This window comes from Vulpes vulpes, chromosome 2 (genome assembly GCF_048418805.1).
Source record: "Vulpes vulpes isolate BD-2025 chromosome 2, VulVul3, whole genome shotgun sequence".
Classification (NCBI taxonomy): Eukaryota; Metazoa; Chordata; class Mammalia; order Carnivora; family Canidae; genus Vulpes; species Vulpes vulpes.
Genome location: NC_132781.1, coordinates 64,332,099 through 64,346,935, shown reverse-complemented (window position 1 = coordinate 64,346,935; position 14,837 = coordinate 64,332,099). Strand labels below are relative to the sequence as shown.

Here is a 14,837-nt window from a genome sequence, read left to right as displayed (position 1 = left end):
TCTCATTAAGAATACCGCATTAAGAGTAGTGCTTATAGGGGAGCCTGGGTGCCTCAGTCAGGTAAGTGCCCAGCTCTTGATTTTGGCTCAGGTCATGGTCTTGGGGTCCTAGGACTGAGACCCGTATTGGGCTCTGCACTCAGCGGAAAGTCTGCCTCAGGATTCTTTCTTTCCTCCTTCCTCTGCCCCTGCCTGCTGCTTACTTTCACTCTCTCTGGGATAAATCAATCAATCTTAAAAAAAAAAAAAGTAGCGCTTATATTTCTAAGAGTATATGAATAAAATAAACATGGAGAGGACACATATATTGACTAAGTATTTTTGTAATTAATATTTTGCAAAAATAAGTAACAGTCATCACAACCTTGTGATTCAAAAATAAAGAACAGTGGACTCTATAGAGAACTTTCACACTCAGGCTTTATATAAATAAATTTCTGTATTTTTAAAATCAGAAGTTAAATATGAAGTCTTAAATTGAGTGTATAGTTTTCAAATAAATCTTTTCCCAAGTACGACACAATGAAAAACGAACAGCTCAAGTTTAAGTTTTATTTAAATAATCTCTGCATTCAACATGGGGCTTGAACTCATGACCCTGAGATCATGAATCGCTTGCTCTTCTGACTGAGCCAGCTAGGGGCCCGGAAAACCATTATTTTAGAATCATAAGAAGCCTATACACCACACTGAAAAAGAAAAAAAAAGAAAAAAAACCCCAACCATTCCAACTGTTCCCAAGTAGTGTTTTTTTTCCTTTCACTACAGCTCTAAAAAGCTTATGCTAAAAATGCACGCATGACATTGATCTCTAAAAAGCTTTGTCATATATATAAGGGTCCATCCTTAAGATCACCAAAGGATTTCAAAAACTTACGATGGATAACTAAAAACAAAATGCAGTTAAGTTGAAACACATCTCTTTTGCTTATTCCACAAGAAAATTAATAAAGCTTAATTCTTAAAGTGGCTTGGATTTTCTCACTTTAAACAGTGACAAAAGCAACATGTTTAGGCTTGTTTTTATAATCTCAGCTTACTTAAATGTGTATAGCCGCTGAATCAACCCTTATTGTGCTAAAGCTTATGCACAATTGTGATCATATTATTGATCCAAAAGCTAAAAGCATAAGCAACTAGGAACTTGGAATACCATCCACCTTTAACAAAAAGGCTCATAAATAGTCTTAACTGTAAATTTTATTTTTTTAATTTTTTTACCTGTAAATTTTAAAGAACTCATATTTCAGCTGGTTTTCTATATTCATTACACAGCCACTTAATGACATAAAACATAAACAGAACTGCTTTTTAAAATGCAGAGAGACACATACAAAAAACCAATTATACTGCAAGATTGATTCCACAGCAAGTCAGTGTTTCTAATACCTAGAGGGATCTTGGCTAACTAGAAAGGAGAATGCTGGCAATTTAGACTAGTTAACATTTTGTACTTTAATTCGGTGTCTTTCTTGGCTGATTGTGATTTGTGAGGACTCTGCTCCTCTTCCTTCCATGGAGTCAGTATGTATTCTTGTCAGATTCCTTACTGAAACGCTGCAAAACATCCCAGTGAAGGAAATATAATGATACTTAAAATTTTCTGCATGCAAAAACAAGTTAAAAGATCCAGTTAAGGATGGATATTAGAACCATTTACTACATCTGGGATCTTTTTCTTTTAAAAGAGATTATTTATTTGACAGAGAGAGAGCACACGCATGGGGAGCGGGAGAGGGAGAGGCAGCCTCCTCGCTGAGCAGTGAGCAGGACCAGGACTCCATCCCAGGACCCTGGGAGCCTGACCTGAGGAGAAGGAAGACACTTAACCAAACTGAGCCATCCAGGTACTCCATACATCTGGAATCTTTTAGTTTTTCTTTTTTTTTTTTTTTTTTTAATTTTTATTTATTTATGACAGTCACAGAGAGAGAGAGAGAGAGAGAGAGGCAGAGAGAGAAGCAGGCTCCATGCACCAGGAGCCCGACGTGGGATTCGATCCCGGGTCTCCAAGATCGCGCCCGGGCCAAAGGCAGGCGCCAAACCGCTGCGCCACCCAGGGATCCCTCTTTTAGTTTTTCTAAGGTATTTTACAGTTTGTAATTCCTAAAAGGCAAACATGTTTTTTAAATCAAGACCCTCACCAAGACTGAAATGAAAAGGCCCAACAACCTCCCAAAATGTTAAAGACACAATGAAAAAGGGTTGTTTTTTTTTTCCCTTAGTTGAGTTACTGTAGGTTATATGCGGTTTTGCCATAGTGATAAAATATAGCTAATAATACTTTACCCTATGCCAGCTCTTGTTTTAAAGGCTTCACGTGTATTTCTCATTTAATCCCCACAACATCTCTAAAAGTAATACATCGATTTTTACAAAAGAGGAATCCTGGCTCTTGAGAATAAGTTAACTCAAGTGGGCAGCGGCCCTGGGATCAACAGGCCAGGGACATGCCCAGAGACCTAAAAGCCACTAAGAAATTGTCAGACTCCTTGAAGTCAGCTTCTTGCAAACATTTTTCAAAATACTTTTTTGTCTAAAAGTTTTGGTTAAATGTAGTAATGTAAGTTTCATGTTAAGTCTTTGAAATTCCAGGAGCGATTTTTCAGAGCATAATAACAATAAAAAGGTCTCTTTTCCCAGAGAAGCAGAACTTCCTCTATAGAGGGAAAGACAGACCAAAGAGAGAGAGAGAAGCAGGTAGGCCGAATGTCACAGGGCAGTGATTTTTAGTCGTGGGTCGGCTTGGGTTCCAGGCCAGCAGTCTGCAGCCCGACCGCAGAGCGGGGGCGCTGGGAAAGACGGGGCCGCGTTCGCGGGATCCAGCGTGAGAAGTCACGACAATAACTGGAAATTGCATTAGAGAAAGAAACGTGTACTTCTGGGAATCACTGGGCCCGTAATCATTGGTTCAAACGTTCAAAATAAAGCACCAGCGGCCAATTACTAGCGAGGCGTCAGCACAATGAGAGTGAGGACTGTCGACCTGCCACAGACGCTCGCCCTGGAAATTGTTTGGCTCGAGATGCACCTGGCGCCCCGGGGCACCGGGACTCCGGGGGGCGGCGCCCGCGCAGCCCGAGGTCTCCGCCCCGCGCACAGGAGGGGCTCCAAGGGGGCCCCCGCCCCCAGGGTCCCCCAGAAAAGGCTCAGGAATCAGAGCCGAGAGCCGACGGTTCTAGTGTGTGAAGCGCCAATGGTGCAGTTTGGTACCTGGGGTGGGGGGTGGGGGGGAGGTTCCTTTTGAAGATCCGCCTTCGCCTCTTCTCCCACCCGGGTCTCGGCCTCGGGGCCTAGTTAGGCGGCGGCGCCGAAAACCGCCGGCGGTGCCTCGCGGGCCTCCGCCTCCCGGGGGCAGGCGGCGGGCGGCGGGCGGGGCGCACGCACCTGGGGCGCCGAGGGCCGCCCGGGCCGGGTAAGGACGCGGCCCCGGACGCCGCCCCCGCCGGCTCGGGAGGGAGGGCCCGGGAAGGAGGCGGAGCGCGGGAGGCCGGGGAGGGGAGGGGCTGCCGGGGGGGGAGGGGCCGGGGAGGGGAGGGGCCGCGAGGCCGCGGGAGGGGCCGGGGGGGAGGGGCCGCGAGGCCGCGGCGGCCGGGCGGGGGGAGGGGCCGCGAGGCCGCGCCGTCGGGCGGGGCGGGGCTCCCGCTGGCTCGGGCCCCGGCGGGGCGGGCTGGGGACGGCGCGGCGGCGCCCAGACGCCCGCCCGCGGCCACGGGGAGGGGCGGCGGCGGCGCGGACCGGCCGCGGCGGCCCCTCTGCTCCCCCGCCCGGCCCCGGAGCCAGCGCAAGGCGCGAGCATGGCTGAGCCCTCGCCGCCGCCCGCCGCCGGCGCGGAAAGTTGCGGCGCGGAGCCGGCCGGGGGCGCGCAGCAGCTGCCGGGGGAGCCGCGCGGCGCTGCCGCCGGGGCCGCGGGCGCGGAGGGCGAGGCGGCGCGGTCGGAGCCCGGCTCGCCGGCGGCCGCCCCCTTCTTCCTGCTGTACCCGGGCGATGGAGGCGCCGGCTTCGTGGCCCGCCCGCCGCCGCAGCGCGCCTGGAGGACCCCGCCGTCGCCGGGCTCCCCGCTGCCCTTCCTGCTGCTGAGCTACCCGGGCGGCGGCGGCGGCGGCGGCGGCGGCAAGCACCGTGAGTGGCGGCGGGACGGGCCCGGCCGGGCGGGGCGGGGAGGCGGGGCGGGCGGGGCGGGCGGGGGCGCCGGACCGTGGACCCCCGCGTCTGCCCAGGCCGCGCGCGGGCTCCGCCGGCCTCCCCTCGGCTCGGGCTCCGGCTCGGGCTCCGGGGCCGGGCGCTCGTCCCCGCCGGCCTCCCACGTGCTCGCCGGCCCCGGACTCCGGACCCCGGGCCGGGAGCCTTCCCGGAGGCGCCGACGAGGGGGCGGCGCCCGGGGCCGCCGAGCAGGTGTGGCCGCCCCGGGGCACCGCGGGCCGCTCCCGAGCGTCCACGCCGCGCCCGGAGATGCCGCGCGGCGGAGTCGGGGCCGGGCGCGAGGGGCGGGGCGGGGCGCGCGGCGGGAGGGCGGGTCCCGGGAGGCCCCCACCTGGCAGAGCGGCCGCGGCGGCGCCTCGGGAGGCCGCGGGCCCCACCTGGTGCCCGGGGGCGGCCCAGGTTCGCCGGCACCTGCGCGAGCCGGGCCCGGAGCAGCGTGAAACCGGCGGTAACAGGACGGGGTCTCCGAGCACGGGAATGTGACCCGAGGCGCGGGCAGGGCTATGCACTGCCCCCACGATGCTGCCCAGAGCCCCGACAAGGGGACGGAACCTGGTGGGGCGATGAGGGGATCCCCTTGCAGCAGGCAGAGCTGTAGGGGTCTCTTCCATCACCAGACCAGACCCCGTGCCTGCCTGCTCTGCGCAACCAAGAGCTCGGCCTTGCCCTTCTGCCCCCTCCCATCCGTCCCCTGTGGGAAGACTGACACTAGTGGAGCATCCTCTGGGCGCCCGGGCTGCGATTATCAGGCTCGATCCTCACTTCCCTGTGGCACAGGTGTGATGCCACGTTTTCAGGTAAAGCGAAGGGATCAGCATTACTGAGTGATGTGCCCCAAGGAACAGCCTTAGAGAAGGAAGTTGACCCAGACTCCATCCCTACCCAGCACGGGCTCTCCTTGCAGACACCAGCCTTGAGACCCTGGAAACTGGTCGCACGGTTTTCCTTGCTTAGGGGCCACTGGATTCAGTCCAGGGTCACCTTTTCCCTGTTACCTAGAAAGAGGCCCCAACACTGACCACTAACAGTCTGGGCCGAAACCATAGTTTATGTGTTGGGAGTGGTCTGTTCTGATCTCCAGGTGGGAGTGTCTAGTCAAGGTAGAGATCAGTCCTTTAACTAGAGGAGTTAGAGATAAGAATATTCACATCACTTTCAGTTTTCTAAGGAAACTGCTTTCTAGTTTGTTCTTTAAGCACAGCCTCATTGTTTCTCCTTAAAATTTTATTTCTGTGCAATCTGCCTATTAGCCACATCACTATAGAGTGAAGACACTCCATTCTGTTTTTTTATAACCCTAACAGTTGTGCTACAAAATTTGACAAGAAATGTTCAACTGTTGTCTGGCGTCACTTGTTGGGATTGCCTCAATTTAGTTCATTTGACTCTTCCCCCTAGTAAAGGTTGGCTGCTTTTTTTTTATTATTATTATTTTTTGAGTATTGTTAGAAAATTAGGGCCTAAGCATGTTCAAGATCAGGAAAGGAAAACTTAAAGCTAAGGTTTCATAGTACCTGTGATCTCTTTTTAGTCTATACCTTACAGTAGTAGTGGATAATTAAAGTAGTTCTTGTTTTGAGTTTTTATTTTTACCTTGTTATATGTACTTTAGAACATACACGTGCTTGGAAAAAAGGGATACTTGTATATTCATTACAACATTTCTTTGTGGCTGCCCTGCAGAGTCAATGCAGTATTACTTCCTATGTTGTACTTGGATATCAGAACTCTGAGTCTTCTGGCTGTTAAGTCAACAACCTTAGACAAAACCGTTTTTACAAAATTTCTCATTTCAGTTACCAGGACAGTACTTGGATTCAACGTCAACACCCAGTGAATATTTGCCTCCTCAACACCCGATTTTTAACTCTTCCTAATGTATTTGCCAAAAGTGCATAATGTATAATAATTTTGAGGTATTGTATATTAAGGCATCTTTTTATTCCAGAAATCTTGACTGTATTCAGGGATCTTAAAAATTAACATTTACCTTTGAGTTCAGAGGCTTTGTTTTGAATGACACTGATAAAGAATAGCAAAAATGTGTGCAGGGGATGTAGCCTAAACTTTTCAGGGTCCATGATGTGTACTGTTTCAGTGCAAAAGCTTGCTAGATCTAATGCCCTTAAATTACTCAGCATGGGCAAAACAGTATGAAGGAAGGCTTCTGTTGTGCTTTGTTGGATCATGTCCCTTTCTGAGTCTTCCTTCGAGTGCTAATCTGCTAAATTTTTAGGCTTCTGACTTTTAAACATCCATGCCTTTTCAAAAATATTTGATTTATAAAATAACAAGTAACACATGAATCTTCTCATTGTTTAAATGTTTATGATACCAGTACACTGAGTACAAAGTGAACTTTCCTCTTAAGGGGGACACTCCCTCCCTCATTTCTTTTCAGAGGTTACCACTTTTGAGTTTAGTGAGTTTTCTTCCAGAACTTCTGCATGTATTCACAGACATGCATATATTCATATTTCTTGAGGCCTTTTCCCCCATGGTGTATGACATTCCATACCAACTTCTCATAAACTGTATATGAAAGAGCTACTTTGATGCCCTGGTGCAATACTTTTAATGCTTTTCTTTTCCATCCTAACAGTAAGTAAAAGTCTTCTCGTGGATGGATAAGATGAATAAGAGATGGCTTCTTGGTGTTGGAGGGAAGAGGCACTCCTGCTATGTGCATAGTTATCAACTTCAATTGACAGTTGCTCATTTCTTCTTCCAACTCTCAGAGCTAGAGCAAACCTTGATGTTTATGGCAATGACATGCAAGTAACCCACATGTCTGCCCTTGTCTTTTCTCTTCAAATTACAGCAGTATACGAAAAAAAAAAAGTCCCACTCAACAAAGAAGCAGCTTTCTGTATTTGTATGTGCTGTTTTTTAGATGGTGGGGAGCGGGGAGGCTAGGAGAATAGAAGAGAAAAGTGGAAAGAACTGACAGCATTAACTATGACCACCTATTTGAAGTTGAGTATACCTAACAGTGAATACTTTGGTTGAGCCATGGAAAATGCAGAGAGAATGAGGCTTCTGGAGACATTTACATATGTACTTTCTCACGGATGCACTTTAAGAGTCCCTTATTTGGGACGCGACCTTTCTCGTTTATGTATAAACGCAAGAGTAAGGGAAGAAAAATAGGTTTATGTCTAGTTTATACACATACACACAATATAAAAAATATGTAGATGTACATGTGCGTGTGTATATATTATGTGTATATGTATATATTCATTGATCATAATTTCTCTTCCACAGACATTTCTGGTTTTTGTCTTTCTTCTTTTTTCATCATCTACTAGTATTCCAGAAAACATTATACCGGGTTGAATGCACATTAAGAAAACACAAAAATACTTTCTTTTCTAAATATAGACGCATCTGCTCAAAACTAAGAGGTACCGAGGATAGGATTGAACTATCAGAACCCCAATATTTTGACCATTCATCTTTATACTAGTAGATTTTAGAATAGCAGCTGGGGTTGTGACTTTTTTAAAGACAGCTTTTTGGTATAATTGATGTAGAGCAATGTCTCAATTTACAATGCTGTAATTTACAAGCCTTCAGCTCTTTTCTAACTGTGTTAAGAATGCTTTAACTGAAAGAAAGAAAAAAAAACTGTGTTAAGAATCACTATCTGATCCATTAAATGCTATTTTGTCAAACAGCAGGTTTAAACACCCATAAAAAAAGAAAAAAAAGCCTTCAGGAATATCACATTTTCAGATAGTGTTTAATTGTAAGTTAGTGCCTACCAGAGAACTGGAGTTTAGAACTCAAGAATGAGTACGCAGGTGGTTCCCTTCCACATACCGCTGCAGGTGTGGGGACCTGAGCTGGGATGTGGGGAGCTGGGTCACACCCCTATTTCCTGTGTCCTGTGGCTAGAGTAACCTGTGTACCGCTGCTTCCCCTTCCCCAGCTGGCTTCTGTCACCATTGCTGCCTCAACTATCAGAACTCGTCTTCCCAGTCAACATCCCCCCTTCTCTTCTGTCTCCTCTTTTGCTTTACTTGCTCTTCTGGCCTGGCATTATCAAAAAGTCAGAGCATGCGCTGATTGACAAAGCAATGATTTCAGAATATCAGATGTAATCTTCAAGACTTTGTTTTCACGGCTCCCCTCTTGATAATCATAGATTGATTCTTTATACAGTTTTCTTTTTTCTTATTTCTGATCTTCACTTCATTCTGGATACTAGAGGGTCCAAAAAGGCTCTCCATTGGATGGAAGAAGTTTTATTACAGTTCTGTAACCCAAACAATTCTAAATAAAGAATGTGAATAGTAAGATAATAGTGGTACTTAGTGGCTGCCATTTATAGAATATTTTTATGTGCCATGCAGAGAGCTAAAAAGTTCACACGTATCGATACCGGTTTTTTATTTCTTAAAATTTCCAATAGGTAGAAGTGCCAATACATAAAAGTATTATAACAATGGAAACTGAAAAGAAAAAAATAGGAAAGAAAAGTAGTCCATATAGAGTTCATATAAGTAGAGGGATACAACATGTTTTTCATCAGATTACTTGATTCAGTATCTCTAAGTAATTTATCTAAATTATTATAAAATACAAAAATTCCGATAAGGTAACGTTGGATTTAGACGTTTACATTCTGGAGTCAGATTCTGTGGTTTTAGGTTAGTTTTTATCTCAAATTTTAGCACATATCAGAATCACCTGGACGTTGTACTAGCACAGATTTCTGGCCTTGTCTCCAGAGGTGTTTTGTTTATTTTTTGTGAAGTATAATTGGCATACAACATTGTATTAGTTTTGTGTGCCAACCACATAATGATTCAATATTCATATATAATACAATTTTAAAAATAAAGGTCAGAGAATGAATTGAATTCATATTCCTGTATTGTGTGATACCATAGTTCATGTTCTTAAGCACCGTTTGCTCCCTCACCAAGGCCTTGAGTAGATTTGAGTGGAAGGCAGTAAAATTCGTTGAGAGAGAACAGAGGAAAGGTGTCAAAGAAAGCAACTTTTTGGGCTAAAAGACTAGTATTAGCTTCAAAATATATCCACGTGACTTAGTCTGTCTTATGTCTTTTTCCTCTTTTGACTTTTAACAGAAATCTGTGTTCAAAAGGTATAATCTTACAAAGAAATTAAAAGAACATATTTTTATAGGTTATAGATAGTAAAAAGTCTGGGAGGAGGAGGATGGAGTGTAACAACTGGATGAAATAATGGTATTTCCTTGTTGTCTCGTATTTTTGAAAATTCCTTAAATAATTAAAAAGAGTTGCCTAAAAGACATGCTGCCTCTCTATGATAGTACAGAGGTAATGTGTAACCATCATGAGTAAAAGAATCCCCCCTTTTTTTAAGTAAGCCCTACACCCATCATGGGGCTTGAACTCAAAACTCTGAGATAGAGAATTGCATGTTCTACCGGCTGAGCCAGCCAGGCACCCTAAAGAATCCCATTTTAATGAATTTTGCAGGCAATCACAACTATTATATTTCCACCTAAACCTTATTAGCATGGAAACTTCTTCCTATTGTTGTAAAGTGGCTCAACTATGAGCTATAACATTTATTTTGGGAAGTCAGGAACATCTCATAAGCATGGTTTGAAAGGAAATGCTTTCAGGGTTTTAAAAGCAGTAGTACTTGAGAAAGTATCAGTATGCTTCTCACTCTCCTCTAGCTGCATCTGAATAATTGTGAAAGATTCAGTCTTCCTAGAACATCAGTCGCGGGGCGCTGGCCAGAGTGGGATCATCTCTGTTGGCAGGGCCCTTCTTAGTTACTGACTGGTTCTCTAGTTGCTCCATGCCAGGTAGACTTGACAAGCAGCAAGTGTCAAAGGGAGTGGCACGGGGGTGGGAGACAGAGGTGGGAAAGTTTGCAACCCTATGAAACATAGAAGAGATACTGTCAGATTGACAGCAAGAGGCGTGTAGAAAGCAGAAGTTGTTGGAGCATGTTGCCTTTTAGAATATTATTCTTCTAACTCTATTATGATTCTTCTAACTAAATCGGTTTAGGGACTCTCCAGTGACATATACATCTGTTTCCTCTGCCATTTTTATGAACTTAAGAAATCTGGTTGCCTGATACGAATGCTTGGTAAAATTCTGACCCATCTCTTCTTCCTTCCTGAAGGCCTGAGAGATGCCCCAGCATGCCCTTTGGTCACATTTTCTTTTTCCTTTCCTTTACCTTAGTCTGGTGAGCTTTCATCCTTCCTGACTTACATTTCAAGTGGTGATGGTATGGTGGTTCCCCCCACACACACACACACAAAATTGTCAATGTGGCCATGATAATGGCTAGTATTTACTGACTGCTTACTTAGTACAAAGTGCTGTGCTGAGCATTTTATTTACATTACTTCCTTTAACTCTGAAGAAGTTAATACTATATCCCCATTCATCATTGAAGAAACAGGCACAGAAACAAGTAATTTGCCAAGGTTACTCAGCTTCTAAGTGGTGGATCTGGGATTCACGGTGGGTATTCTGACCCTAAGAGTCCACATGCTCTCAGCCTCCTTCATCATCTCCCATTACTGCAATCCCATCCTAAATTAAAGGCTCCTTTTCAGACAGCAGCAACCCTCCAGTTCCTCATTCTACTCAGCAAAGCCCTATTGCAAAATGAATAAATGAATGTGAAATTCATAAGTCACCAATTTGATAGAGAAAATAGTTACATATGTAAACAACACTGAATAGCCATCTGTGTGACAGGTCCTAGGAATTTCTTAAACACCTATAATTGCCTGTTTGTCTGTTACCTTGTTCTTCATGTCTCGAGTGACTAACACATAGTAGGTGCCTTGTGCATCTTAAATGAATGAATTTGTTTTGTACAAATGAATAAAGCCTGTGTTAGAATGACTTGTTTGTTAGGGCATAAATACAGCTTGATTTGGTAAAAGTTGGGGGTTTACATGGTTAAGGTAAAGCAGGAAGGTGGAAAATACACCATTGCAAGAATGTAGAGTGCTTTGGAGTCACATATCTATACCAAGTATCTATTGAGACTCTGATATTTGGTAGGTACTATTATAAGCAGATGTGTAAAAGTGCGCAAAGCAGGCAAATTCTCAAGGAGCCCGTGATCTTTGTGAAGTTAGTTATTTAGTTTTATTTTATAACTGAGTAAATTAGGACAAGAGCCCGATAAATTTCCCAAGATCATCTATTAAGTTGCTGGCAGCTTTACATCTGTAAATCATTGCCTACTGCCACTTGGTGAAATCAGGTTTTGTCATTAAGGTAGGAGTTAGCTCTAGTCTTATGTAGATTAATTTTAACAAGTGAAAAGATTATGCATTATAATACTTCTGGTGGTGTTTCTAACAAAATAATGATAACTCAACTTCTCAGGTATAATTTTATAGTACTTACTATCTACAAAGTTAATGCTGTAGATACTATGTAGATACTATTAATATCTACAAACTAATACTGAGTCAAATGTAAACCTAAAATTGTAGAAATCTCGGCATCAGTGGTGGACATAATAGATTTTTGTCTGAGAGAGGGAAGGAAGTGAGACGGAGGGTAGTGGAAAGAACTGGAGCATGTGAAAAAATCATGATCATTCAACTGAATAATCTTATATTTTAGGGGCCCTTGTGTGGCCCCAGTTGGTTAAGCCTCAGACTCTTGATTTCATTTCAAGCCATGATCTCAGGGTCATGAGATGGAGTCCTGTGTTGTCAAGCTCCCGCGGGGCATAGAGCCTAATTAAGACACTCTCTTTCTCTCTCTCAATCTCTCTCTCAGAAAAAAAAATCCTATAATTTAGCAGAAACATCTGGACCTTCCACCAATGTCATCATGATGGTGATTTATCAAAGAAACCCTTCAATGCTAATGGCAACTAGTAAAATGAGGGGGGTATGGGGGTGAGATTTTTCTTCGTAATTGTAGAACTGTAATCAGGAATCCTTGGGAAGTAGAACTTGTGAGCTTTACAAACTGATCTTGTTGCACAAATTGATAAATTTTAAAAAGCACCATTATGTGCAGAATAGAAACTAGATAATAGGACTAGACAACTGCCTATAAAAGAAGTAAGTGAAATGGTTTCTTACCTTCAGACCTGTTAAGAAACGGCATACCTAGGGTCCCTGGATGGCTCAGTCAGCTAAGTGTCTGCCTTCGGCTCGGGTAATGATCTCAAGGGTCCTGGGATCCAGTCCTTTGTCTGACTTCCTGCTCAGTGAGAAGTCTGCTTCTCCCTCTCCCTCTCCCTTTGCCCCTCCCCTCGCTTGTGCTCTGTCTCTGTCTCAGATAAACAAATAAAATCTTAAAAAAAAAACAGAAGTGGCATATCTAAAAGAAATCTACTTCTGAAAAGTATCTAAATAACATCATTGGAAACAAAAAAAGTAGAAATAACCCATATATGCTCACCAGCATGAAAATGGGTCAGAAAGTTGTTTATATATACAATAAAATATTAACACATAATATAGCAGCCAAAAGGATAAACTATAGCTGCACACTACAATGTGGATGAATCTTTAAAAATGTAATGTTGAGTGAAAGGCTTTCATAAAGCATAAAACCCTTTCTGTAAAGTTGAAAGAAGATGAAGCTAAATACATTGTTTAAGTATCCATGTATTCATAATATTTTTAAAGCAAAGTAATGATTTACACAAAATTCAAAAGTAATTGCCTCATTACGGGAGGCAGGAATTCATAAGGAAAACAAAATTTAAGTTGTTCACCAGTTGGGCAGTGGTTTCATGGTTGTTGGTTATATTTTTTTAAGAATAAAAATTAAACACTGAAGTTAACTTAGCTATTTGAAGAAGTTCTGGAATAAGCCATTTTAGAAAATAATTCCCCCCTTCATTTATTTTTTCTGAACGTATCAAGTATTCTTAATATGCCCAACTAAGTTAGTGGATGAGGAGGGAACTTGGTAGGATGGTTATTTCCAGGTCTTTCCTGAGTGGAGGTATAGTAAATAGTATATCCTTCAGGAAAAATTTGGTTTCAGCACACAGCAGGAAAGATCTATGCTGGGTTCTCAGTTTCTCAGAAAATGACCATTATAAACCTGACCTGTGTGTAGAAGAGTAAGTGGAATATATGGTTTGTAGAGTGTGAAAGCTAATAAAGATGTCCTCTTCCCCAAATCTTAGATTTGTTGAAATTTTTATTTGGGAATTTTAGGGGGATGTTGCCTGTATTATTTTGTTTTTGCTTTTTGTTTTGTTTTTACTTTCCCTAAGTAAAATTTAAGCCTTGGGTTGGAATGCTGACATTTCAACGTATGAAGGAAAACATGGACTTTGGTTTGGGGGCATTAAAACAGATCTTGGGGGTGCCTGGATGGTTCAGTCAGTTAAGCATCCAACCCTTGATTTCAGCTCAGGTCACAATCTTAGGGTTGTGGGTTGAGATCAAGCCCTATGTCGGGCTCAGTGCTGAGCATGCAGCCTGCTTGATTTCTCTTTCCCCTATCTCTGCCCTTCCCCCTCCAAAAGGCAAATCTTGGAATCCTAGATATGCTGCTTGCTACTCATGTGATCTTGGGTCAGTTACTTGGCCCAGCTTTGGTTTCTTGATATATAAAGAGGAGATACCAATATCTGCAAACAGTATTCTTGTGAGGATATGATACAGTATTTATAAAGCACCTAAAGGAAAATAGAGACTCAAAAAATGATAGCTACCTTAATTATTTTTCCATATTGTATAACAGGGACATTGAGCATGACAAATCAGTCTTTGTCTTATAATAGTAGCTGAGTAAATATTCTTTAAAAAGAATGTGACTTCTGACTTCGACATGTGAATCTCATTTGCTTTGAATCAATTACAATGTGGAAAATTTGAGCTGTGTAAGCAGCTAGAACATAGTATTATTCAGATCATCACCTTGGATTTGAATTTCACTTAAGCCTGTTAGCTCTGTTTTAGGGCCATAGACTATATACCTCAGTCCTCCTCACAACTACCTTACAAATAGGTGCCTTTATGCGCAGGTAAGATTAAATAAGAAAAGTTTAAAAAAAAAAAAAAAAAAAAAAGAAAAGTTTGTCTCACTGATGTCTTAATGTTACCTTTACATTCTAAGCTAATATGTTTGCCTAGTTAAGACCCAAATGTAAAAGCAGCACTAAACAATGTTTAGAATTATTTTTATTAGTCTACAAATAATGTCTGTTTTCATATAAATTCATTGCTTGTGAACAATGAGTAACTGTTCATGCTGAAGACTCAAGGGTGTTTACCTGCAAGAAAGTATGCCGTAAAGAGTGGAAATACAGGTTTTCCTGCTCTCCCACAGTTCTTATTTCTGAAATGACTGCTAATACTGCCTCAAACTGATAGATAAGGGAAACTAAAGGATAGCTAATGCAGAAAGGTTTTTTCTCTGGCTTTGGGCTTCTTTCCTGGTGTCTTCTCCCTGGAGAGAAGGACCTTTGCAAGGAATGTTAACCAAGTTTCTTCGTTTATTGACCTAGATGTTCTCGTTAGGCCAGTGTGTGGTAATCAGTCCATATCTGTTCAGGGTTAGTAAATGCTTCTTGGTTTGTTGGTAAAAAGATTGTCATGGTTTGTGACAGGCTCCATTCAGGTATTGATGGACCTAGGGAATCCCAAAGCATTCAGATCTCTTTTTGTTCTC

The 14,837-nt window shown here is 43.5% G+C and overlaps 1 protein-coding gene across 9 annotated transcripts in view; it reads left to right on the top strand.

Annotated features, from left to right (window-relative positions):
- The first annotated feature begins 3,746 nt into the window (after positions 1 to 3,746).
- RUFY3 (RUN and FYVE domain containing 3) overlaps positions 3,747 to 14,837 on the top strand; it is a 71,361-nt gene continuing 60,270 nt past the window's right edge. For 2 of the 9 annotated variants that reach the window (XM_072748821.1, XM_072748820.1), the window contains exon 1: positions 3,748 to 4,122. In XM_072748821.1, the coding sequence (XP_072604922.1) occupies positions 3,798 to 4,122 (325 nt within the window). In that variant the 5' untranslated portion in view covers positions 3,748 to 3,797. Of the gene's footprint in view, positions 4,123 to 4,535; positions 5,001 to 14,837 lie in introns of those variants that run through there. The other 7 variants (XM_072748819.1, XM_072748822.1, XR_011999866.1 and 4 more) reach the window with 7 other exon arrangements.